General features: G+C 43.4%; 1 protein-coding gene across 1 annotated transcript; it reads left to right on the top strand.

Moving 5' to 3' along the window:
* The first annotated feature begins 1,196 nt into the window (after nucleotides 1-1,196).
* On the top strand, nucleotides 1,197-26,572 carry LOC129696569 (tumor necrosis factor receptor superfamily member 11B-like). The gene is made up of 4 exons (XM_055634603.1): nucleotides 1,197-2,450; nucleotides 20,372-20,774; nucleotides 22,928-23,143; nucleotides 25,806-26,572. The coding sequence occupies exons 1-4, from the start codon at nucleotides 2,406-2,408 to the stop codon at nucleotides 26,117-26,119; spliced, it is 978 nt and encodes a 325-aa protein (XP_055490578.1). The 5' UTR covers nucleotides 1,197-2,405; the 3' UTR covers nucleotides 26,120-26,572.

Below are 26,572 nucleotides of genomic sequence, written 5' to 3'. Positions count from 1 at the left end.
TAGAATTTTTTTCCTCTTTAGGATGAAAAGATCCTGCGTCTACTGAATTATTCCTAGAAATTCCTGCCATTGCTGCTCCACCATCAATCCTGCTAGAGTCCTTTCCAATCAACTTTCGCCAGCTCTTCCCTCATGCTTCTGTAGATACCTTTACTCAACGCATCTGATTTCATCTTTTCCCTCTCAAACTGCAGGTTGAATTTTATCATATTTTGTGGTCAGTACTTCCTTGAGATTCCTTTACCTTAAACTACCTAATCAAATCCAGTTCATCACACCACACAAAATCCAGAATTGCCCTTTCCCTGGTAGGCTCCAACACCAAAGAAGAAGCCATCTTGTTCTAAGATGCCATCTTGTAGGCACTCTGCAAATTCCTTCTCTTGTTCTCAGGAATGGTATTCCCGTCATTATCTGGGGACTGCCTGTATATGGAATACTTCAGAATCGCCCTCGACTCATTATTCAGTTCAGTAGCTATGCAGTGCCTCAAAGATGCCGAAACTGTTGTGGTTGGATACAAAGATACAAAGCTGGAGCAGCTGGTCAGAGAACGTTTCGTAGAGAACGGTTAGCTGACTGTTGGCCCAGTTTGGCCTCGTTCACACTAGTTCTGTTATCCTGCTTTTGCATCCATTTCCTGCACACCAAGTGGAATTTGCAGTGGACAATTAACCTTAAAACCCGCAAGTCTTTGGGATGTGGGAGGTAATCGGAGCACCCAAAGGAGATTTATGCAGTCACAGGAAGAATGTAGAATCTCTACAGAGACAACACCAGGGGTCAGGATAAAACCTGGGTCTCTAGCACTGTGGGTCTCTAGCACTCTAGCACTCTAGCTCTGCCACAGAGGGTAGTTGAGGCCAGTTCATTGGCTATATTTAAGAGGGAGTTAGATGTGGCCCTTGTGGCTAAGGGGATCAGGGGTTATGGAGAGAAGGCAGGTACGGGATACTGAGTTGGATGATCAGCCATGATCATATTGAATGGCGGTGCAGGCTCGAAGGGCCGAATGGCCTACTCCTGCACCTAATTTCTATGTTTCTATGTTTCTATGTGAGGCGGCAACTCTACCGCTGCACCACTGTGCCACTCTATCCTGCACCACTGCACCACCACCAACCGCTGCACCACTGTGCCACTCTATCCTGGGTAGAAAAACCCCCATATATTTACAAAATAACTACTCCTTACATCATTTTGCTAATTCTTATTGCCAAACTGATAGGGGCAATTTTCTGGACACTTTAATTCTCCTTCCCATTCCTACACAGACCTTCCTGTCCTCGGTCTCCTCCATTGTCAGAGTGAGGCTAAACACTAATTGGAGGGACAGCATGTCATATTTCGTTTGGGCAGCTTACAGCCCAGTTGTATGAATATTGATTTCTCTAACTTCAGGTAACCCCGGCATTCCCTCTCGCCCTATCCCTCCCTCACCCAAGTCGCACCAGCTTCTCATTTTCAACCAACAAACAGCTTCCAATTGCCTGTTTCCTTTATCATCATTACTCTTTTGCATATCTTTAATTCATTGTTCTTTGTCTCTCCACATCACCGTCTATATCTCTCCTTTCTCTTATCCCTAACCAGTCTGAAGAAGGGTCTCAACCCGAAACATCACCCATTCCTTCTCTCCAGAGATGCTGCCTGTCCCGCTGAGTTACTCCAGCATTTTGTGTCAATCTTGGGGCAATCTCACCTTTGTTCCCGTGATTATTTTATTCAACTGTTTCTTTGTCCAACTCCTTCCCACTGTAATGATATCTGCCATCTTGCCATGGTTAGACACAAAAAGCTGCAGCAACTCAGCGGGGCAGACAGCATCTCTGGAGAAAAGAAATAGGTGACATTTTGGGTCGGGATCCTTCTTCAGACTGAAGAAGGGTCAGATTAAATTCTTCAGACTGAAGAAGGCTCTCGATCCGAAACGTCAGTCTGAAGAAGGGTCTCAACCCGAAACGTTACCTATTCCTTCTCTCCAGAGATGCTGTCTGACTCACTGAGTTACTCCAGCTTTTTGTGTCTGTCTTCGGTTTAAATCAGCATCTGCAGTTAAATCTTGCCATAGTTAATCCCCTCTTGTAATGTACATTTAACATTCCAACCCGAAGACATACATTCCGAATTACTGTTGCGGTGAAGACTCATTTTCATTTACATTGCTAAATTGTGCATTTTTTAATACTATAAATGAGTTAGAAACAATGTAACATCTGTGTTGTGTTTATTAAACCTGAAGTCCCAAACCTAGAATCTAAAGGATCAGTGATATGCAAATCTCAGGTGAATTGGCTACTTCTGATTTTCATTGGATGAATTGGCATGAATTCAATTTGTGGAAATATAAAAGAGCTACTCTCAAAAAAGTTCCCACTCTACCGTAAAATTACACTTTGCTGCTCATGCAAAGCACAAACATGATTGACATTACCTTCTCCACCGTCGTGGTAAGTACACTATGTCTGTTAAACAGTCTTTCCTTTGTAAGACTGCGTGATAGGATTATAATTAGTCACTGTTATTCTTGTTCTGATCTTTCAAATGTCGCATTTATGCAACTTTACTGTTCAGTGAGTTCAGCAATTACATTTTTTGTATAATCAGTGAACCGAAAATAGGTTGAAAACATTAACAATAACAGAAATACATGATCTCGTCTCACACCTGCATTATCCTAACATTGGAATTTTCGACAGTTATTGGTAAAATATATTTGTGCAAAACATAATCCAATTGCAATAATTCACTGAGTAAGGTAGTAAGAGTCAGAGGAAGTTGGAAGATAAAGATACTCAGTCAATTTCAATGGTAGATTAACAGAGGTTTGCTGCAATAATCAACATAACAGCTTTGAGGTGAGAGGGGCAAGTTTAAAGAAGATGTGTGGGGCAAGAGTGAGGTGGGTGTCTGACATGCATTGCAGGGATGGTAGTGGAGCTGGATATGATACTGGCACTGAAGTGGTTTTTAGATAGGCATGTGGATATATAGGGAATTGGAGGGATAAGGATCTCGAACAGGTAGATGAGATTAGTTTATTATGGCATCATATTCAGTGCTGACATTGTGAGCCAAACGGCCAAAGGGCCAGTTCCTGTTCTGTATTGTTCTATGTTCCATGATCTAATCAGCTTTTCCTGTTTCTGTCAGTGTTATAGACAATAGGCAATAGGTGCAGGAGTAGGCCATTCAGCCCTTTTGAGCCAGCACCACCATTCACTGTGATCATGGCTGATCATCCACAATCAGTATCCCGTTCCTGCCTTCTCCCCATATCCCCTGACTCTGCTGTTTTTAAGAGCCCTATCTAGCTCCCTCTTTAAACTATCCAGAGAAACGGTCTCCACCGTCCTCTGAGGCAGAGAATTCCACAGACTCACAACTCTCTGTATGAAAAATCCACAATCCATCATTGTCACAATGAATGCAACGTGAAAATCATGCTATGCTTTCTGCGTTGTGAGCATGTTGTTGAGTGTGTTATTATGCCATGACATTGTTCAGTATGGACAGCATGAAAATTACAAGAATCAGAGTAAGAACTGAAGGACAGATTGTACCTGCAGAAATGGAGAAATGTGGAAAAGTGCAACATAGAAGCATAGATACCCTTGCATCCTCCCTCTCTACATCCATCCCCCACCCAAGTCATAATAGCTTCAAAGTTGTCTTGTCGAGTCTCATTGTCTGTATTTATTTTCACCTTTCCCTCAGCTAACAATGGCCCATTTCCTTTATCATCGTATCTTTTTGCATATCTTTCAATCATTTGCTCTATAACTCTCTACATCGTGGTCTATATCTCTCATTTCCCTTTCCTCTGACTCAGTCTGAAAAAGGGTCTTGACCCGAATCGTCATCTATTCCTTTTCTCCAGGGATGCTGTCTTAACCGTTGAGTTACTCCATCATTTTGCGTCTATCATCTCTTTCATGCATTTGTTCTATATCTCTCTACATCACCGTCTATATCTCTCGTTTCCCTTTCCCCATACTTTCAGTCTGAAGAAAGGTCTCGACACGAAACGTTACCTATTTCTTTTCTCCAGGGATGCTGTCTGACCCGTTGAGTTACTCCAACCTTTTATGTCTTTCTTCGATAGAAAACGGTCCATCAGCCAACCATGTCTGTGTCTACCATGAAGCCAAAGTAATCTAATGCCAACTGCAATGGTCCGTATCCCTCCATTCCCTGCCTGTTCATGTCTAAAATATTGCTAACATATTTGGTATTATCACCTGCAATAGCCGTGCATTCCAAGCTTTTACCGTAATCTGTATAAAAGTTTGCCCTGCAAATCTACTTTAAAACATTGCTCCTTCACCATAAACCCATGTCCCTCCTGTATTCAACGTTTATACCCTGGGGAAAAGATGACTGTTTATGATTCTCATCATTTGATATATTTCTCTCAGATCCAACCTCTCCTTATAGTTAATTGTTTCTAATCCAGGCAACCTGCCGTTGATCTTCATCTGCACCCTCTCCTAATAGCCCTGTCCCACGGTGCGAGTTCATTCCAAGAGCTCTCCCAAGTTTAAAAAAAATCAAACTCGTGGTAAGCATGGAGAATGACGTAGCGGGTACGTCAGAGCTCGGGGACGTCTCTTAGCGCTAACGGCAGGTACTCGGGAAGACTCGCTAACGACAGGTAAGCATGGGAATACTCGTGCAGATTTTTCAACATGATGAAAAATGTCCACGAGAGCCCCGAGTACCATTACCGTAAATGTCCGAGTTCAAATCAGGGCAAACTCGGGAGAACTCTTGGAATGAACTCGTACCGTGGGACAGAGGTTTAAGAATTTCACTCTTCCATTGTTGGTGGATATGACAATTAGATTCTTTGACTTGATTCGAAAACCTTACCATCCTTCCTGTAATGCAGTGAGCAGAACTGCACACGGTACTCCCAATGTGCCCCAACCAAATGCTGTAGGAAGGAACTGCAGATGCTGGTTTAAACCAGAGATAGACACAAAATGCTGGAGTAACTCAGACTGAAGAAGGGTCTTGACCTGAAACGTCACCCATTCCTTCTCTCCAGAGATGCTGCCTGACCCGCTGAGTTTCTCCAGCATGTTGTGTCCATTGTGGCCAAACCAACGTTTGATAAAGCTGCAAGATGACTTCCCAAATTTTTACATCAAATGCTCTGACTGATGAAGTCAAGAATGCCATACACATTCATTACCTTTTTTTTTAGTATGTATTTATGATTGACGTTTTAATGTTTTAGAAAAATGTGATTTTTTTTCAATTACTTTCATTAATTATAACTACTTTTAAATATCCCTGCGGGTGTGGTAAAACTCTTAACAGTATGCAAATTACAAACTATACAGAGTTCTCATCCCCACACAAAGGGGCAGTGATTGAATTACATATATATACTCCGATAATCGACGATTCAGCAATACATTATCTATAAAGCTTAGCACAGCCTCGCTTCTAAAGTTTGACAGATCCTGAAGAGTGACATCACAAGAAGATTGACAGGTTCTTCTGACAGAGGAAAGGTTAGCCATATATGGTTATATGAGAGGGCTATATTTATGCAGAACAAACATTTTGGAGTTTTCTACTTATGACGCACATCATAATCCTAGTCTGAATTCTCTCTCAATGTTTACATTGTAGAGGAGACATTCGTGAAACATGTGTTTTTTATCTCGCTTATGTTATTGGAAAGAGGAACATCGACAGTCAGCTGACCTTGTTAATGTACTGGAAGCAAGGGTTAGTGCTTTTTTGCTAGCTTAGCAATTTAATAGAAGGCGCCGAAAGCCTGTTTCATCGGAATCCATTTTGTATTTTTAAATCATTATTAACTTCCACATGTCAGTGGCAGCTTTGGCAGCTGGCATAACAACATCCAGATGTGCCAGCTGTTTAGGAAGGGCCATCCTTCCCAACCTGCCGGAGATTCTGTGCCCATCTGTTTTATCATGCTGGTCGGCACCAGTGTGTGGAGGGTCACCAAGAATCTTCCTGCCCATCTGCTCCAATATCTGCAGGCTTGGGCTGACCAAAGGCAAGGATTCAGTGTCATCTGGGTGAACAAGGGAATGAAATTCATTAGAACAGAATGTGAAGAAAGATAAACAGGTGAGATGCAGCTTGAATGCCGTGTGAGCGCAGACCTATCAAGTAATCAAATGAAGAAAGAAAGTTGGGTGGGGGGGTGAAAAGAATACTGCACTGAAAATGTCTGCCCGACTTATAGAAAGATATAAAATTATAAAAGGACTGGACAAGCTAGATGCAGGAAAAATGTTCCCAATGTTGGGTGATTCCAGAACCAGGGGCCACAGTCTTAGAATAAAGGGAAGGCCATTTAAGACTGAGGTGAGACAAAACTTTTTCACCAGAGAGTTGTGAATTTGTGGAATTCCCTGCCACAGAGGGCAGTGGAGGCCAAATCACTGGATGGATTTAAGAGAGAGTTTGATAGAGCTCTCAGGGCTAGTGGAATCAAGGGATATGGGGAGAAGGCAGGCACGGGTTAGTGATTGGGGACGGTCAGCCATGATCACAATGAATGGCAGTGCTGGCCCGAAGGGCCGAATGGCCTCTTCCTGCACCTATTTTCTATATTTCTGTGTTTCTATGACTTCACCTTGGATTTTCAACCCTATATTTCATTTAGAAGGTTTAACATTCCTAGTTACATCATTAGTGCCTGAACTGTTGACGCTCCAATCTGCATGGCAGATAGTTCACTAGGTTGATCTATGAGATAAATGAGTGTGTTATGAAGAAAGACTGAGCAGCACAGACACACACCGTTTGAATTGAGGCTCTTCTGCCCACCGAGTCCACGCAGACCATTGATTTTCCATCAGCACTAGTTCCCTGTTATCCCACTTTCTCACCCGCTCCCTGCACACTCAGGGAATTTACAAAGGATGATTAACCTGCACACCTGCACGTCTTTGGGATGTGGGAGGAAACCAAAGCACCTGGAGGAAATCCACGCAGACGCAGGAGAACGCATAAACTCGAAACAGGCAACCCCTGAGGTCGGGATCAAACTCAGGTCCCTGCCGCTGTGAGACAGCAGCTCAGCCAGAAGTGTCACTGTGCCGCCCTTTGTGTTTAGTTTAGTTTAGAGATATAGTGCGGAAACAGACCCTTGGGCGCTGACCAGCGATCCCCAAACTTTAACATACGCCGACACACATCAGGGACAATTTTACACTTATACCAAGTATACAAACCCAAGCCAATTAACCTACAAACCTGTACGTCTTTGGAGTGTGGGAGGATACCGAAGATCTCAGAGAAAGCCCACGTGGTCACGGGGAGAACGTACAAACTCCGTACAGACAGCACCCATAGGTGGGATCGAACCCGGGTCTCCTGTGTTGTAAGCGCTGTAAGGCAGCAACTCTACCGCTGTGCCACCGTGTCGCTGTGTGGGAGCTGAACTACTTTCAAAGTTATGTCAGGACCCAAGAAGAATCAGATGTTACAGGAAATGGGCAGGAATGTGAATTGAGGACAAATATAGGATTAGCCATGATACTGTTGAAAGGTGGAATAATTTAGGGACCAATGTGGTCATCATCTGCTTCTATTCCTTGCATTCATGTTCAAAAGATCTTTGCCAAATAAGCATGTAATGGCCTCACAATGAAAATTAGTTTATGTGAATTTGGAATTGTTAGCAGTCATTTTAATTTAGTTTAGTTTAGAGATACAGGGCGGAAACAGGCCCTTCAGTCCACCGAGTCGACATGACCAGCAATCCCCTACATTTGCACTACCCTACACCCACGAGGGACAATTTACATTTACACCAAGCCAATTAACCTACATTCCTGTACACCTTTGGAGTGTGGGATGAAACCAAAGATCTCGGAGAAAACCCATGCAGGTCACGGGGAGAATGTACAAACTCAGTACACACAGCACCTGTAGTCAGGATGGAACCTGGGTCTCTGGCGCTGCAACTCTATCGCTGCGCCACCGTGCTGTCCCTGGACTGATACTCTGACACATGAGTGTGCTCAAAGAACGGTAGGTTCAATTGAAACATTTGCACGTTTTGGGTTCTCAATGACTATGTCGCATCATAACATTTTCAGCAGTCCACAGGAAGGTATTTGCTCTGAACACCATCTTGCCAAATTGCGCATGATGTTTCGTGTTATACTAGGTTTTAAAATAGAATTTGTTGATTACGTGTTTATATGTTCCTGCCATAACACAATCCAGCATGTTCCAGAATTGGTCATTACCTCTCATCATAATCATAATAATACTTTATTAGCCAAGTATATTTTGCATCATACGAGGAATTTCATTTGCCAAATCAGTCATTCAAATAAAAAGCAACGGAACACACAAAACACATTTTAACATAAACATCCACCACAGTGAATCCTCCACATTCCTCACTGTGATGGAAGGCGATAAAAAGTTAAATCTCTTCCCTTTTTTGTTTTCCCGCGCTCGAGCCTTCTGTTGACGGGACGATCTTGACTCCCGTAGCCGGCGGGGAGCCTTCCGTGTCGGGGCTATCAGCTCCTGCATTGATTTACTCCACAATATTATGCAATTACAACTTCTGTCTAGGTTGTGTAGGTCTGAAGAGCATGTAAAGAGAACAGTATAGGACTTGGTTCCAATTTAAACATATAATATAACCATATAACAATTACAGCACGGAAACAGGCCATCTCGACCCTTCTAGTCCGTGCCGAACACATAATCTCCCCTAGTCCCATATACCTGCGCTCAGACCATAACCCTCCATTCCCTTCCCATCCATATAACTATCCAATTTATTTTTAAATGATAAAAACGAACCTGCCTCCACCACCTTCACTGGAAGCTCATTCCACACAGCTACCACTCTCTGAGTAAAGAAGTTCCCCCTCATGTTACCCCTAAACTTCAGTCCCTTAATTCTCATGTCATGTCCCCTTGTTTGAATCTTCCCTACTCTCAGTGGGAAAAGCTTTTCCACGTCAACTCTGTCTATCCCTCTCATCATTTTAAAAACCTCTATCAAGTCCCCCCTTAACCTTCTGCGCTCCAAAGAATAAAGCCCTAACTTGTTCAACCTTTCTCTGTAACTTAGTTGCTGAAACCCAGGCAACATTCTAGTAAATCTCCTCTGTACTCTCTCTATTTTGTTGACATCCTTCCTATAATTAGGCGACCAAAACTGTACACCATACTCCAGAATTGGCCTCACCAATGCCTAGTACAATTTTAACATTACATCCCAACTTCTATACTCAATGCTCTGATTTATAAAGGCCAGCACACCAAAAGCTTTCTTTACCACCCTATCTACATGAGATTCCACTTTCAGGGAACTGTGCACAGTTATTCCCAGATCCCTCTGTTCACCTACATTCTTCAATTCCATACCATTTACCATTTATGTGAGAAAATTGTATTCTTTGTATTCAAATTTATTGTCATTGTCTCAATTTGAGACAACAAAATGAATTTCCCGTACAGGCAGTATCGTTAAAAAAAATCACAAGAAAAATAATAAAAATAAATAATAAATAAATAATAAAACATATTAAAAATAAAATTGAAATTGAATTAAAATTTTTAAAAAAGCACAAACACAGAAAGTCCACAACACAACATAACATAAATGGCACCCAGGTGAGGAAGGCACCATAGTCCAGCCAGCCTCCCCTCCGTGTTCATCCGTGGTCGGGGCCTTCCGAGCACCCGCAGTCGCCGCCCCGGGTGGCCCGATGTTCAGGCCCTCACGCCGGGCTGGTGTTAGTATTTAAGTAAATGTTAGTAAATGTTAGTATTTAAACACGAAAAACAGAAAAATTGCAAGATGTTGGAAATTTGCACGGGATTTACAGTAGATTCTGTGTGGCAAAGGGAGCAGGGAACTGCCGAGAAAGAGATAAACAATCTGGAGTTCTCCTGAGTGCTGCCTTTGGAATTATTTGGCAAGCCAGGAGCTGGAATAAATATTGTGTACAATTCACCATTTCAATGAGCACAAAACACATCCTTTTTTAGCAATGGTCTGAGCAGTCATGATTCCGTAGCTAAATCTGTGACCCCTTTATCTAAGGTCCCAATTTACACGATGGACCTTCATCAGGATTAGGCAATTTCGTCCAATTTCATTGTTTGTCTTACAGATGAGTTTCATCTAGTGCAGAGCCAAAGGGAGTAAAAGAGTTCCTTTATCTTTCCAGTAACAGCCGTCAGTGACTCTTGTTCTCTATAACCCACTCCAATCCCCATTCCCGGAGCATACTGAACTCACTACTGGAAATGCAGCAGAACCCCATGTTAAAATAAACCACAAATTACTGGAAATGCTCAGTTTTGGCAGCATCCTGTGGGAAGGGAAGCACCATGAATTTTCCAACTATTATTGACATTATTGACCACGGACAAAAACATTAATTAAGTCGCTTTGCGCGGGTCCTTTACTTCAGCACAAAGACGAGTCATCGTGTCACAGAGTCATACAGCACGGGAACACGGCCCTTTTGGCCAACTCATCCCAGAGTAGGGGAATGGAGGACTAGAGGTCATAGGTTTAAGGTGAAGGGGAAAAGATTTAATAGGAATCCGAGGGATAAAATTTTCACACAAACGGTAGTGGGTGTTTGGAACGAGCTGCAAGACGAGGTAGCTGAGGCAGGGATTGGTGCAACGTTTAAGAAACAGTTAGAAAGGTACATGGATAGGACAGGTTTGGAGGGATATGGGCCAAATGCAGGCAGGTGGGACTAGTGAAGCTGGGACATGTTGGACGGTGTGGGCAAGTTGGGTTGAAGGGCCTGTTTCCACGCTATATCACTCTATCACTGAGGGAGTTAGATGTGGCCCTTGTGGCTAAGGGGATTAGGGGGTATGGAGAGAAGGCAGGTATGGGATACTGAGTTGGATGATCAGCCATGATCATATTGAATGGCGGTGCAGGCTCGAAGGGCCGAATGGCCTACTCCTGCACCTAATTTCTATGTTTCTATGTTTCTATCACAAGATGCCCCATCCAAGCTTGTCTCCATTTGCCCATGCCTGGCCCATATCCAAACCTCTATTAATTAACCTGTCCAAATGTCTTTTAAATTTTTTTATTTTATTTTTTAAATTTTTTTATTTAACCTTTATTTAACCAGAAGTCTCATTGAGATTAAAAATCTATTTTACAAGAGAGCCCTGGCCAAGAAAGGCAGCAGCACAGTTCCACAGTTACAGACAATAATTAAAAAACAACAGAGAACATATAAATAGAGTCACAGTCAGAACATCATCAAACATAGCATGTACAGACAGAAGAGCCCGCTTCAACATCATTAAGAAGGGATTTAAATCTGTTTATAGAAACCAGCTCCTTAAGTTTCAGTTCATTCTGCAGCTGGTTCCATGTGAAGGGAGCAGCATAACTAAATGCCCTTTTCCCCAGTTCAGTACGGACTTTAGGTACAGTTAGTAAGAACAAGTCTTCAGAGCGGAGCTGATAAGTTCCTGTGCTTTTTCGAATTACATACTTCTGCAGGTATGAAGGAAGAACACCGAGGATAGTCTTATAAATAAGGATATGCCAATGATGGAGTCAGCAGGTGGACAGGGCAAACCATCCAACTTGAGCATACAAAGAGCAGTGGTGCATGAGGGTTTTAAAATTAATATCAAATCTCAGTGCTCCGTGGTAGACTGTGTCCAAAGACTGTAGGCATTTTGATGATGCATTCATACATAAAACATCACCATAGTCCAACACAGACATAAACATTGCAGCAACAAGTCTTTTTTTGGCTTCAAAAGAAAAACAAGATTTGTTTCTAAAGTAATAACCTAATTTTATCTTTAGTTTTTTCACGTTGCTGAATATGAGGTTTAAAAGAGAGAGAATCGTCAATTATAATTCCCAGATATTTATATTGAGACACATTCAATCATAGAGCCCTGCAAAGTGGTGATAGGAGGGAAGTCCGAAGGCTTTGATTTAGCTTTAGTGAACAGCATGAGCTTAATTGAATAAATATTGTTATTGTACCTGCCTGAACTACTTCCACTACCACCTTCTGCGCAAAAAAACTGCCTTTCAGGTCACAGTTAAATCTTTCCCCTCTCACCTTAAATGTATGTTCAATAGTTTTTGATTCCCCCAATCTGGGTAAAAGACTCTGTGCATTCATCCTATCTATTTCCCTCATGGTAAACCCACCTTTTATATACAGTACCTCTATAAGATCATCTATCAGCCTCCTGTGCTCCAAGGAATAAAGTAAACGCACCAACATCAGCGTTCTGGAGGAAACATAGAAACATAGAAACATAGAAAATAGGTGCAGGAGTAGGCCATTCGGCCCTTCGAGCCTGCACCGCCATTCAATATGATCATGGCTGAACATCCAACTCAGTATCCTGTACCTGCCTTCTCTCCATACAGATCCCTTTAGCCACAAGGGCCAGATCTCCCTCTTAAATATAACCAATGAACTGGCCTCAAGTACCTTCTGTGGCAGAGAATTCCAGAGATTCACCACTCTCCATGTGAAAAATGTTTTCCTCATCTCAGTCCTAAAAGATTTCCCCCTTATCCTTAAACTGTGACCCCTTGTTCTGGACTTCTCCAACATCGGGAACAATCTTCATGCATCTAGCCTGTCCAACCCCTTAAGAATTTTGTAAGTTTCTATAAGATCCCCCCTCAATCTTCTAAATTCTAGCGAGTACAAGCCGAGTCTATCCAGTCTTTCTTCATATCAAAGTCCTGACATCCCAGGAATCAGTCTGGTGAACCTTCTCTGTACTCCCTCTATGGCAAGAATGTCTTTCCTCAGATTAGGAGACCAAAACTGTACGCAATACCAAAGTGGATAACCTCACATTTATCCACATTATACTGCATCTGCCATGCATTTTCCCACTCACCCAGCCTATCCAAGTCACCTTGCAGCCTCCGAGCATCCTCCTCACAGCTAAGACTGCCCCCCAGCTTCATGTCATCCGTAAACTTGGATATGTTGCATTCAATTCTCTCGTCCAAATCATTAATATATATTGTGAATAGCTGGGGTCCCAGCACTTGTGGTACCCCATTAGTCACTGCCATTGTGAAAAGGACCCGTTTACTCCTACTCTTTGCTTCCTGTCTGCCAACCAGTTCTCTATCCACATCAATACTGAACCCCCAATACCGTGTGCTTTAAGTTTGTATACTAATCTCTTATGTGGGACCTTGTCGAAAGCCTTCTGAAAGTCCAGATATAACACATCCACTGGTTCTCCCTTATCCACTCTACTTGTTACATCCTCGAAAAATTCTATAAGATTCGTCAGACATGATTTACCTTTCATAAATCCATGCTGACTTTGTCCAATGATTTCACCACTTTCCAAATGTGCTGCTATCCCATCTTTAATAACTGATTGTAGCAGTTTCCCCACTACCGACGTTAGACTAACTGGTCTGTAATTCCCCGTTTTCTCTCTCCCTCCCTTTTTTAAAAGTGGGGTTACATTAGCTACTCTTCAATCCTCAGGAACTACTCCAGAATCTAAAGAGTTTTGAAAAATTATCACTAATGCATCCACTATTCCTGGGGCTACTTCCTTAAGTACTATGGGATGCAGCCTATCTGGCCCTGGGGATTTATCGGCCTTTAATCCATTCAATTTACCTAACACCACTTCCCGGGTAACCTGGATTTCACTCAGTTCCTCCATCTCATTTGACCCCTGGTCCCCTGCTATTTCCGGCAGATTATTTATGTCTTCCTTTGTGAAGACAGAACCAAAGTAGTTATTCAATTGGTCCGCCATTGTTCCCCATGATCAATTCACCTGTTTCTGACTGCAGGGGACCCACATTTGTTTTAATTAATCTTTTTCTCATCACATATCTATAAAAACTTTTGCAGTCAGTTATATGTTCCCTGCCAGTTTTCTTTCATAATCTAGTTTCCCTTTCTTAATTAAGCCCTTTGTCCTCCTCTGCTGGACTCTGAATTTCTCCCAGTTCTCTGGTAGGCTGCTTTTTCTGGCTAATTTGTATGCTTCATCTTTTGTTATGACACTATCCCTGATTTCCCTTGTTATCCACGGATGCACTACCTTCCCTGATTTATTCTTTTGCCAAACTGGGATGAACAATTGTTGTAGCTCATCCATGCAGTCTTTAAATGCCTTCCATTGCATATCTGCCGTCAACCCTTTAAGAATCAATTGCCAGTCTATCTTGGCCAATTCACATCTCATACCTTCAAAGTTACCTTTCTTTAAGTTCAGGGCCCTTGTTTCTGAATTAACAATGTCACTCTCCATCCTAATGAAGAACTCAACCATATTATGGTCACTCTTGCCCAAGGGGCCATGCACAACAAGACTGCTAACTAATCCTTCCTCATTACTCAATCCCCAGTCTAGAATAGCCTGCTCTCTCGTTGGTTCCTCTACATGTTGGTTGAGAAAACTATCTCACATACATTCCAAGAAATCCTCTTCCTCAGCACCCTTGCCAATTTGATTCACCCAATCTATATGTAGATTGAAGTCACCCATTATAACAGTTTTAACTTTGTTGCACGCATTTCTAATTTCCTATTTGATGCAATTCCCAACTCCACTACTACTATTAGGTGGCCTGTACACAACTCCCACTAGCGTTTTCTGTCCCTTAGTGTTTCACAGCCCTACACATATCGATTCCACATCCTCCAAGCTAATGTCCTTCCTTTCTATTGTGTTAATCTCCTCTCTAACAAACAACGCTACCCCACCTCCTTTTCCTTTCTGTCTATCCCTCCTGAATATTGAATATCCCTGGATGTTCAGCTCCCAGCCTTGGTCACCCTGGAGCCATGCCTCCGTGATCCCAACTATATCATAGTCATTAATAGCTATCTGCACATTCAACTCATCCACCTTATTACAAATGCTCCTTGCATTAAGACACAAAGCCTTCATGCTTGTTTTTACAACACTTTTACCCCTTATACAATTATGTTGAAAAGTGGCCCTTTTTGATTTTTGCCCTGGATTTGTCTGCCTGCCACTTTTACTTTTCACCTTGCTACCTATTGATTCTACCCTCATTTGACACCCCTCTGTCTCTACGCTTACACATTTAAGAAACCCTTTCCCTTTAACTCCATCCTCGACTATCCCATTTGACACCCCACCCCCCTTATTCGGTTTAAAACCACCCGTGTAGCAGTGGCAAACCTGCCTGCCAGAATGCTGGTCCCACACCTGTTAAGATGCAATCCGTCCCTTTTGTACAGTTCCCCTTTACTCCAAAACAGATCCCAGTGATCTAAGAATCTAAATCCCTGTCCCGTGCACCAGTTCCTCAGCCACACATTCTGGTCCCGTATCTCCCTGTTCCTGCTCTCGTCAGCACGAGGAACTGGAAGCCAACATGACCAGCATCACCACCACAATAATGCAGCACCAACTTCGATGGACTGGCCATGTCTTCCGCATGTCCAACACACGCCTCTGTAAACAAGTCCTGTACTCTCAATTGAAGGAAGGTCGGCGAGCCCCCGGCGGGCCAAAGAAACGCTTCAAGGACAAAATCAAGAACAGTCTGAAGAAATTCCACATCATATCAAGCAATTGTGAGCACATTGCACTGGACAGGCACCCCTGGAGGAAATCCATGCAGGAAGGAACTGCACTTCACGAAGTGGAACTACGCCGTGTCGCAGAGACAAAGCAACAGCACCGTAAGGAGAGAGAGAAGGGGGCTCGACGACTACCAACCACCACCAGTCTCCACAGCCCACGTTGCACCAAGGTGTGTGGATCGCGGATCGGCCTCTACAGACATCCGCAGACCCACAAGTAGATGACCCTATGAAGAGGACAGTCATACTCCTAGTCTGGCCAACTACTCCCTATAGCTCAGGCAATGCTGCTCTCTTTTTAGTGGGAGAAAATAAACATAATACAGCTGCCATCTTAGTTTGTACCGACTAAAGAAAGAACACAGATAGTTTATCGGACCCAAAGCTGGAGAAGTGATCCTGTTAGTTTAGAGATAAGTCACAGAGGAAGTGTTTAAACAAAATCAGTTATTCTTTTTGAGGAAGAACATGTGTTCTGAACAAAGAAGGAATTGTTAAATTATACAAATATTTGTGCACAAATCAATTTTAAACTGTTTGGAGAATGGGGACTTTATTTAAAGAGAGCAGTTCTAAACTTGTACATGCAAGTGGCTCAGTTCCACAAACCGAGATTTTATTATATGTCAAATATTTTTTAAGGCAGTTTCATGCTGTCAATGGCCAAATGCTTACGTTCGCAGAACGTCTTACAGTTTTGATTAAACATTGACTGAAGAATGAAACAGACATATAATAAAACCACTTCCCAGAATTATATTGAATTTATGCAAATAAAAGCTTCCACTCAAATAATTCATGTGTCATTTGGTGTATTAATGCCTCTTCTAGGAAAATACATGAGGTGTCATAATAGGCCTGTCCCACGGTTCGAGTTCATACCAAGAGCTTTCCCGAGTTTAAAAAAATTCAAACTCGTGGTAAGCTCGTAGAATGAACGTAGCGGGTACGTCGGAGCTCGGGGACGTCTCTTTGCAGCTCGTAACGCTGACGGCAGGTACTCGGGAAGACTCGCTAACAGCAGGTAAGCACGGGAAGGCTCATGAAGATTTTTCACCATGATGAAAAATGTCCACGAGAGCCCAGAGTACTGACGAGTGCCATTACCGTAAATCTCCGAGTTCGAATCAATGCAAACTCGGGAGAACTCTTGGAATGAATTCGTACTGTGGGACAGGGCTTCAAGTAACCTGATCCTGCCAAAAAAAGAACATCACGAATCAGGATAATGTTGGCTGCGTATTTTTCAAATTGATCGCTACAGGTATAATTATGTTGTCATTTTGGCAAGTTTAGAAATGCATTCCACTTTGTAGTGATACAACAAAGAAAAGAGAGGATTTTCGTTTCAAAAAGCTAGAGAAACTCAGCGGGACAGACAGCATCTCTGGAGAGAAGGAATGGGTAACATTTTGGATCAAGACCCTTCCTCAGACTGAGAGTCAAGGAAAAAGGAAACGAGAGATATAGATGGGTGTATTTAGATATAGAACAAATGAATGAAAGATGCGCAAAAAATTACGATGATAAAGGAAACTAGCCATTGTTAGCTGTGGGCGAGGTGAAAAGAGTGACAGACAATTAAATTCCTTCTGCTGCTAAACATGGGGGGGAGCAGTGAAAGACCCTTAAATGCTAGAGGTTTTGTAGTTGGCCAGGAGAGGCCTTATGTGAGGCAATGGTGCTAGCATGCGCAATGTGTTCTCTCCAAATACAGAGCACCAAATGACACTATGAATATAAAAAAAACAATACACTTTGCATTTCAAGAAAAACGTTTATTTTGAAATAAAATGAGTTATTTAGTTTATTTTAAATAAAGAGATATATTCTCCAGGCTTTTGAGTGAAGAAGGGTCTTGACCCGAATCGTCACCCATTCCTTCTCTCCAGAGATGCTGCCTGTCCCGCTGAGTTACTCCAGCATTTTGTGTCTACCTTCAATATTCATACCGCTGCATTGTAAGTGCCTCGAGCAAAATATGAGATGCTGTTCCTCCAGGAGGAGACCTAGGACAGAAAGGTCATTGTCGGAATGGGAAAGGGAATTAAAGTACAGGCAGACTGAGCGAAGGTGTTCAGCAAAACGATCGCCCAGTCTACGTTTGGTCTTGCCGATGTAATAGAGTCCACGCCTTGAACAACGGATACAGTAAATGAGGTTGGAGGAGGTGCTAATGGACCATTGCCAAACCTGAAAGGACTGTTGGGATTCCCGGACATTGTCGAAGGAGGAGGTATAGGGACAGGTGTTGCACTTTCTGCAGTTTTAGGGAAAGTACGTGGGGAAGGGGTGGCTTAGGTGGGAAGGGATGAGTTAACCAGGGAGTTTCGGAGGGAACGGCTCTGCAGAAGGTGGAAAGGGGAAAGACCTAAGGTAAGATAGACACAAAATGCTGGAGTAACTCACCGGGGCAGGCAGCATCTCTTGACAGAAGGAATGTGTAATGTTTCGGATCAAGACCCTTCTTCAGACTGAGCTTCAGGGGAGAGAGAGTTAGAGATAAGGAAATGCAGTAAGAGATCAAAAGAGATGAAGATTAAGGAACATGATGAATAGACCATTGTTAACTGAGTGAAGGTGACAATAAAATAAACAGAGATAAATGTAATCAGAGGGACAATCAGGCTGGTGGAAAAACTGGGAAGGGAGAGGGATGGAGAGCGAGGGAAAGTAAGGGTTACTTGGCGTTAGAGAAGTCAATGTTCAATCTGCTGGGGTGTAAGCTACCCAAGCGAAATATGAGGTGCTGTTCCTCCAATTTGTGCTGGGCCTTGCTCTTTCAGTGGAGGAGGCTCAGGACAGAAAGGTCAGATTGGGAATGGGAGCCAGAGTTAAAGTGTTTAGCAACCGGGAGATCAGGTAGGTTTAGGCGGACTCAGCGGAGGTGTTCAGCGAAACGATCGCCAAGCCTGCGCTTGGTCTCGCCGATATACAGGAGTCCCCACCTGGATGAGTGAATACAGTAGATGAGGTTGGAGGAGGTACAAGTGAACATCTGCCTCACCTGAAAAGGTTGTTGGGGTCCTTGGACGGAGTCGAGGGGGGAGATATGGGGACAGGTGTTGCATCTCCTGTGGTTGCAGGGGAAAGTACCTGGGGTGGGGGTGATTTGGGTGGAGAGGGACCAGTTACTAAACACTTTCCCGGTTGTCAAACACTTTAACTCCCCCTCCCATTCCCACACTGACCTTTCTGCCCTGGGCCTCCTCCACTGTCAGAGTGAGGCCCAGCACAAATTGGAGTAACTGCACCTCATATTTCGCTTGGGCCGCTCACAGCCCAGCGGTATGGATAATGACCTCTCTAACTTCAGATAGCCCTTGATTTCCCTCTCTCTCCATCCCTCCCCATCACAATTCTTTGACCAGTCTGACTGTCCCCCTAATTTGTATCTGTTTGCTTTGTTGTCACTTTCTCCTAGTGAACAATGGTCTATTCATCATATTCCCTGACCTTCATCTCTTTTGAACTCTTACCCTTCCTTATCTCTGTCACTCGCTCTCCCCTGACGCTCAGTCGGAAGAAGGGTCACAACCTGATACGTCACCCATTCCTTCCATCCAGAGATGCTGCCTGTCCCGCTGAGTTACTCCAGCATTTTGAGTCTATTTGCAGTCTAAACCAGCATCTGCAGTTCCTTCCTACACGAGACCTGCAGAAAGGTAACGGGCCTGTCCCACCTTCACGAGGTAATTCACTAATTCTTCCGTGTTTTCCCCTTGATTTAAACTCGCAGAATGTTTGTAATGAGGAGGCCGTAGGAGTTCGTAGATATATTGTAGTGGCCCGTTATGCTAGCCGTAGGTACTCGTAGCATCAGGCAAGTCGGGACGTTTTTTCCAGCCCGATAAAAAATGCCCACGAGTAAAAAAATGGTCGGGATGAAAGAAATTGCAACTTTTTACTCGTAAGGAGGGCATAGAAATAGTCGTGGGAATTTGTAGACATACTCGTAGGAGTATGTAGGAATTCGTGGAAGGTCGTAGGAGTTCGTAGATTACCACGATCTTGATTTTTTTTTAAGGTCCTTTAAACTCGGCAGAGGTTTTGATTTAAGTCGTGAAAGTGGGACAGGCCCTTTAGGCTGGTTGATAATATGGAACATGATTTTTAATTGTTCATCTTGATTGAAGGAAAGGGTTACAGGCAGGTAGATAGTCAAACAGCATTTGTAATCAATAATAGAGACACTGCTTCCCGCAATTTCTAAAGTTATTATTCCCATTTAGCTATTGGGCAGTTGCGTAAATACTGTAGGTTTGAGTCAGTACATGCCCATGAGGTCTCCCTTTGCAATGACTTGAAAGACAATTAATCAGCATGAATCATATAGAGATCTGCCCCTTGGCAGGTTCTGCAGTAAACTGATACCGAACAAGTGGAAGCACTTTAAGGGCGATCCTGGTGACAGTTTGCTGCAATATTTATTTCAACACTGTGCAATTTGCATACATTTATCAGAAGAGACTATCTTTAACATATGCGTAGGAAGGAACTGCAGATATTAGTTTAAACTGAAGGTAGACACAAAATGCTGGAATAACTCAGTGGGTCAGACAGCGTCTCTGGAGAAAAGGAATAGGTGATGTTTCGGGTCGAGGCCCTTCTTCAGACTCTGAAGTAGGGTCTTGACCTGAAACGTCACCTATCCTTTTCTCCAGAGATGCTGTCTGATCCACTGATTTGCTCCAGATTTTGGTGTCTAACTTGTGACAAATGTCCTGCTGAAGTATACTATGATGGGCCCTTACAATCCTCCTTATTTTTCTTTTCAGCTCTCCATTATATCTCTTCTATCACTTCCTCGTGATTCACTACAGGATGATCATAAAAAACTGGAATTGGCGTTCACTCATCGCTACCGGTACTGGGATGATGAGTTGTCACAGTTCCACATCTGTGAGCAATGCCCCCCTGGTACCTACCGGAAGAGCCACTGCAATGCATCGAAGAGAACTGAATGCATGCCTTGCCCTGATTCACACTATACAGCATACTGGAACTCTCTTGGTGAATGCCAGTATTGCAATGTGTTTTGCAAAGAGTATCAGTATGTTAAACATGAATGCAACAGCACACACAACCGTGTGTGTGAATGTGTTCAAGGCCGCTACTTTGAGTTTGAATTTTGCTTAAACCACTCTGAATGCCCAGCAGGATTTGGTGTAAAAAAGCTTGGTAAGTCACTTTTGAAACTGATTGTTTTAACCTCAATATTTCTTCATATTAATATGTATTAATTTTCTTGTGGATTAAAGTTTATTTGAATTGCACAGATTTCTGACTATGAGCACATCATCAAAGTAAAATGTTTATTTCCCCCATGAAAATATGAAGCCAGAAACTCCCTAAGTCAATTGTGCATGCAGATTATTCATTATGACTGTTCATAAAGGGCCTGTCCCACTGTACGAGGTAATTCAAGAGTTCTCCCAAGTTTCCCCTGATCCGAACTTGGAGAATTATGGTAATAGCCGTTCATAGGCACTCAGGGCTCTCGTGGACATTTTTCACACTGCTGAAAAATCGTCACGAGTTACCGCGTTTCCTGAGTACCCGCCGTTAGCATTACGAGCCGCTACGAGATGTCCCGACCTCCGACGTACCCGCTACATACATTCTACGTACTTACCACGAGTTTGATTTTTTTTAAACTCGGGACAGATCTTGAATTACCTCATACAGTGGGACAGGCCCATTACTCTTTCCCACCAAATGATCAATGCAAAATATGTAATTTCATAATTCTGGAGAAAAAGGGCGTGCTGGAATTGTTCTCATCAGAGAAAAAGATGAACAGAGATCATAAGATCATAAGCAATAGTAGAATTAGGCCATTCGACCCACCAAGTCTACTCCGCCATTCAATCATGGCTGATCTATCTCTCCCGCCTAACCCCATTCTCCTGCCTTCTCCCCTGACACCAGTACTAATCAAGAATCTATCGCTCTCTACCCTAAAAATATCCATTGACTTGGCCTCCACAGCCTCTTTTGCCAAAGAAATCCATAAATTCACCACCCTCTGACTAAAGACATTTCTCCTCATTTCCTTCCTAAAAAAACGTTCTTTAATTCTGAGGCTATGATCTCTAGTCCTAGACTCTCCCACTAGTGGAAACATCCTCTCCACACCCACAGTATCCAAGCCTTTCACTATTCTGTACATTTCAGTGAGGTCCCCCCTCATTCTTCTATACTCCAGCGAATGTAGACCCAGTGCTGTCAAATGCTCACCAGTATTACTGGTGATATTGTGGACAATGACAGATTTTGATGGAATAAATAAAATAAATAATTTGCACACCCTGCATGCTAGCAGCATGAACTCTCACCTTTGCTTGCCTCATCAAATACCAAACCTAGCTAAAAGTGCCCATTACAGATGCTCCCCGATTTACGATGCTTCGACTTACGATATCTCGACTTTGTGATGGTGCAAACACTGGGCAACGGCAGCGAGCCGCAGCTCACTTCCGGCCACGTGATCGCATTGTATTGAATGCGTTTTCGACTTTCAATATTTTATCGATTTACGATGGGCTTATCGGAACGTAACCCCATTGTCGGTCGAGGAGCAGCTGTACTTCTAGACCTAACTCTCCTTTTCATGGTCAACACAGAAGTGCTAAAGGCATCTCCCGGCCACCACTGATACCTTCAGAAACCTTCAAATTACCCTCTCTCCTTGCAGGATCATTCCAGCCAGTTAGACACAAAATGCTGGAGTAACACAGCGGGTCAGACAGCATCTCTGGAGAAAAGAAATGGGAGAATATTCGGGTCGAGACCCTTCTTCCGATCCAAAACGTCAAGTATTCCTTTACCTCCGAGATGCTGTCAGACCCGCTGAGTTACTCCAGCTTTTTGTGTCTATCTTCAGTTTAAACCAGCATCTGCAGTTACTTCCCACACATTCCAGCCAGTTATATGCCACATATCACATCTGCATTAAGGAATTGATTGGTGCTTTCTACTCCAGAAGACCAGACTTTATCTGCTTCTGCATCGGCTCACTGGAAGAGGCAGGGCAGGCACCAGCATGCACCTGCATTGGAGGCTTCTCTGAGGTGTTGACATGTAGACACTGTGCTCATGGTAGACTCCCTGGCTGCTAGGGGGGCAGGCAGCATCCATGGAGAGTCTCTGTAAGTGAAGGCAGCGGTCTCATATTAAAAAGAACACACAAAGCGGACATCTCGCTTAGCTGGGAGGTCAACAACGCTCGGGCTGACCAAAGAGCGTATTTCACCGAGTTGATGCCCTGGTCTGACAATATGAATTGCAATTCTTGCCTGGACCTTTACAACTTTCCCTTTCTGTCTCCCCAGGGACGCCTTTCATCAATACAGAGTGCAGGCAGTGTCCAGAGGGGTTCTTCTCCATTGATAACTCTGCCATACACCCCTGTCTAAAGCACACCAATTGCTCACTGGTCGGCTTGAAACAAGTTCTTCAGGGGGATGCATTTCAGGATAACGTGTGTCGACCATGTGGGAAGAGAGATGCTTCATCCTTCGAGTGCTTGGATCCACCAATGGAGAAAGGTAAACCGACCCTTGTCGACATTCAGGGATATAAAGCAGTAATTCATATACCTTCATCTCTGGATCATTACATGATTTGAATCAATGACAACTTGTTACAATCTTTATTGTTTCTTCAGAAGATTCCTACTAAAGAATTGAAGGTCCACTTGTCTCGTTGAAATTGTTAAAAAGACCAGTTCAATTACAATTAATTGCAGCTTTATAAAATCTAGAGCATTTTAAAATTTAGCTCAGGTACTTTCTGCAATCATCATGAAGCAAATCACAGATGAATGAGGGATACTGTACTTGATACATAACCACAAATTTACACTTTATAACAAATGGATCGGCAGGAAATGCTTAACATTGTGTGGGCATTGGGTCAGATACACACTGGGCTGGGACATTTCACCATACTGTCTGCCTCCCCTCTGTGCCGAGTAACAGCACTGTGGTGTCCTCGCACGAAGAGATCAGCTTCTTCCATGAAGCAACCAGAGCCACATCTGGATCTCTGCATGATGTTCACCATCTGCTGCTCCAGGGTTCAGCACCAGTTGCCAAGGACATCCCGTATTAGCCAGGACATCCGTATATTGGGATAAATTAGTTTGTCCAATACGGGACCACCCTTGTCCCGTATTTGACTGCTACTACAGCTGCTCCTCAACTTACGATGGGGTTACGTTCTGATAAACCCATTATAAATCAAAAATCTTGTGTCGAAAATATATTTAATACACATAACCTACCATCACTAGAGTGTTCAGGGTTGGGCCACCAGGCATTTGTGGGTTTTCATTCTCCAGGTTAGTTTTCACCCCCCTCCCCCCCCCCCCATAAGTATGCATCGTAAGTCGAAGCATCGTAGGTCGAGGAGCAACTGTGCTCTGTAATCACCAGAGGGCACACTTACAGACAGATCCTAGATCTGATACAGCAGCATGCGTGTGTGCGTGTTGCATGTGCTGTTGGCGCCACGCACGAGTGATTCACCTGTCATCCCATCACGAACCCCCTTATGTACATCAGTTGTACGTAGGGTTGCCAACTATCCCATATTAACCGGGCACGCCACCTATTGTCCCTTATTGGGAGTGACAAAATTGGCAACCCCATTCCCCTAGCTGTTCTACAGCCAACATTGAATTTCTTGGTCCTGCATTAAGGTCCCGAGAAAGTAGGACTAGAGGTTTGGTAACGGGATCTCTCTGTGTAGTGTGCATGATGATATTGTGTCGGAAGGAACTGCAGATGCTGGTTTACACCGTAGATAAACACCAAATGCTGGAGCAAGTCAGCGGGACAGGCAGCATCTCTGGATGGAAGGAATGGGTGACGTATCAGGTTGTGACCCTTCTTCAGACTGAGCATCAGGGGAGAGGGAGTGACAGAGATAAGGAAGGGTAAGTGTTCAAAAGAGATGAAGGTCAGGGAATATGATGAATAGACCATTGTTCACTCGGAGAAAGTGACAACAAAGCAAACAGATACAAATTAGAGGGACAGTCAGACTGGTCAGAGAACTGGAGTGGGGGAGGGATGGAGAGAGAGGGAAATCAAGGGCTACTTGAAGTTAGAGAGGTCAATATCCATACTGCTGGGGTGTAAGCGGCCCAAGCGAAATATGAGGGGCTGTTCCTCTAATTTGATCTGGGCCTCACTCTGACAGGGGAGTTAAAGTGTTTGGCAGCCGGGAAAGTGTTTAGTAACACGTCCCTTCCCACCAAAACCACCCCCACCCCAGGTATTTTCCCCTGCAATCACTGGGGATGCAACACCTGTCCTTCCTCGACTCTGTCCAAGGACCCCGACAGTCTTTTCAGGTGAGGCAGAGGTTCACTTGCACCTCCTCCAACCTCATCTACTGTATCCGTTGTTCCAGGTGTGGACTCCTATATAGCAGCGAAACCAAGCGCAGGCTCGGCGATCGTTTCGCTGAACACCTCGGCTCATTCCACCAAAAAGCTGCAGTAACTCAGCAGAGGAATGGGTGACGTTTTGGGTCAAGACGCTTCTTCAAAGGTCACCCGTTGAAGATGATACTTGATTGTCACTTGTACCTAGCTGGGTGCAGTTTTTGAATACAAAGTTATAAAAAGTACTCATCCCTTCTTCGTCCCACCACCAGGTGGCCCTTTGTATTCGCCATTCCCCCCTCCCCCAATGCCAGGTTCTCCTTTGTGCCCAGCGGCGTGGTCCATCCCCAGCCTGACCCCGTCCTCAGCCCGACTCGACCTCGCGGCTTTGGTTTCAGGGAACATCAAATTCAATGCTACTGAGTCACTTTTCCAGCCTTGGTTAGCTTGATCCCATTACAAGCTTTTCCTTCCTGGCTGACATTTATAATCACAAACTCTAAAGGATCATTTAATTAAAATGTAATGGAAGTTGTAATGTTTTTTGTTAATTTGGCTGCCAATCCTTACTTTTCCTAATCGATTTCAAGTCCACTAAAATGCGTGGGAAGGTCCCGACCCAAGACATCATCTATTCCTTTTCTCCAGGGATGCTGTCTGGCCCGCTGAGTTCCTCCAGCTTTTTGTGTCTATCCTCAAGTCCGCTGAAGACCTGCTCATCAGAATAGTAAAGCTACAATCACAAATTTGTGGTTGGGACATATCATTTAGAGGTTGCTCGATAATGAATCTTTAACAACTTTTCTGGTTTTTCTCAGGTATTGCGCTGTGCGATGAAGCCATCTTTAAATTTATCGCCCGTCAGAAACTAACTTCTAAAGAGCTGAAAATGCTGCTGGAGAGCTTGCCTGGGAAGGGAGCTACTACTCCACATTCCCAACGGTTGCAGAGGACAAAGGCAGGCCAAATACGCACCTTCCTTCAGCTGAAACAATGGAGAATTGAAAATCCTCACGTGGACACTGTTAAAGGACTAATGCGTGGGTTGAAAAAAGCAAACATTCGCAATATTTACAAAAAACTGTCACGTAAGCTTCGGGTAAATAAAGGTAGTAGAACTGCATTGGTCTAGGAGGGAAAGAAATGGGCTCTGTAAGCTGCATATGGATGTCTTTGTGCCACCAACGGCATTCTATAGCACTTAAACTGTAATGTACTATATGTAGAAAGTGTGTCAACAAGTCGCTAATTTACTGAAACCAAGCAGCAACAACACGCAGAAATATATATTTTTATGTTTCTTGTGTCAATTACACAAAATAGAGAATTTGCTGTTTTTTGCGGACCTGTAACTTGGTAGATTGGAAAAATTGTATTTTGAAACATGTCAGATGTTTAAATCAACATTGCCTCTCATCAAAGCAAAATCCTCAAATGGATCATTAAATCTTTGCTGAAAGACTTGGCAATTGCAAGCAGATTCTTTGTTTTCTTGTGACTCAAGTTTCAATGAATCATTAGTGATCTTATCTGTCAGGTTGTGCATTCTTCATTTGATGAAAAATAAACACAATTAAACCTTCAA

This window comes from Leucoraja erinacea, chromosome 4 (genome assembly GCF_028641065.1).
Source record: "Leucoraja erinacea ecotype New England chromosome 4, Leri_hhj_1, whole genome shotgun sequence".
Classification (NCBI taxonomy): domain Eukaryota; kingdom Metazoa; phylum Chordata; class Chondrichthyes; order Rajiformes; family Rajidae; genus Leucoraja; species Leucoraja erinaceus.
The sequence above is the reverse complement of the archived record's forward strand: the minus strand, read 5'-3'. Positions and strand labels throughout refer to the sequence as shown.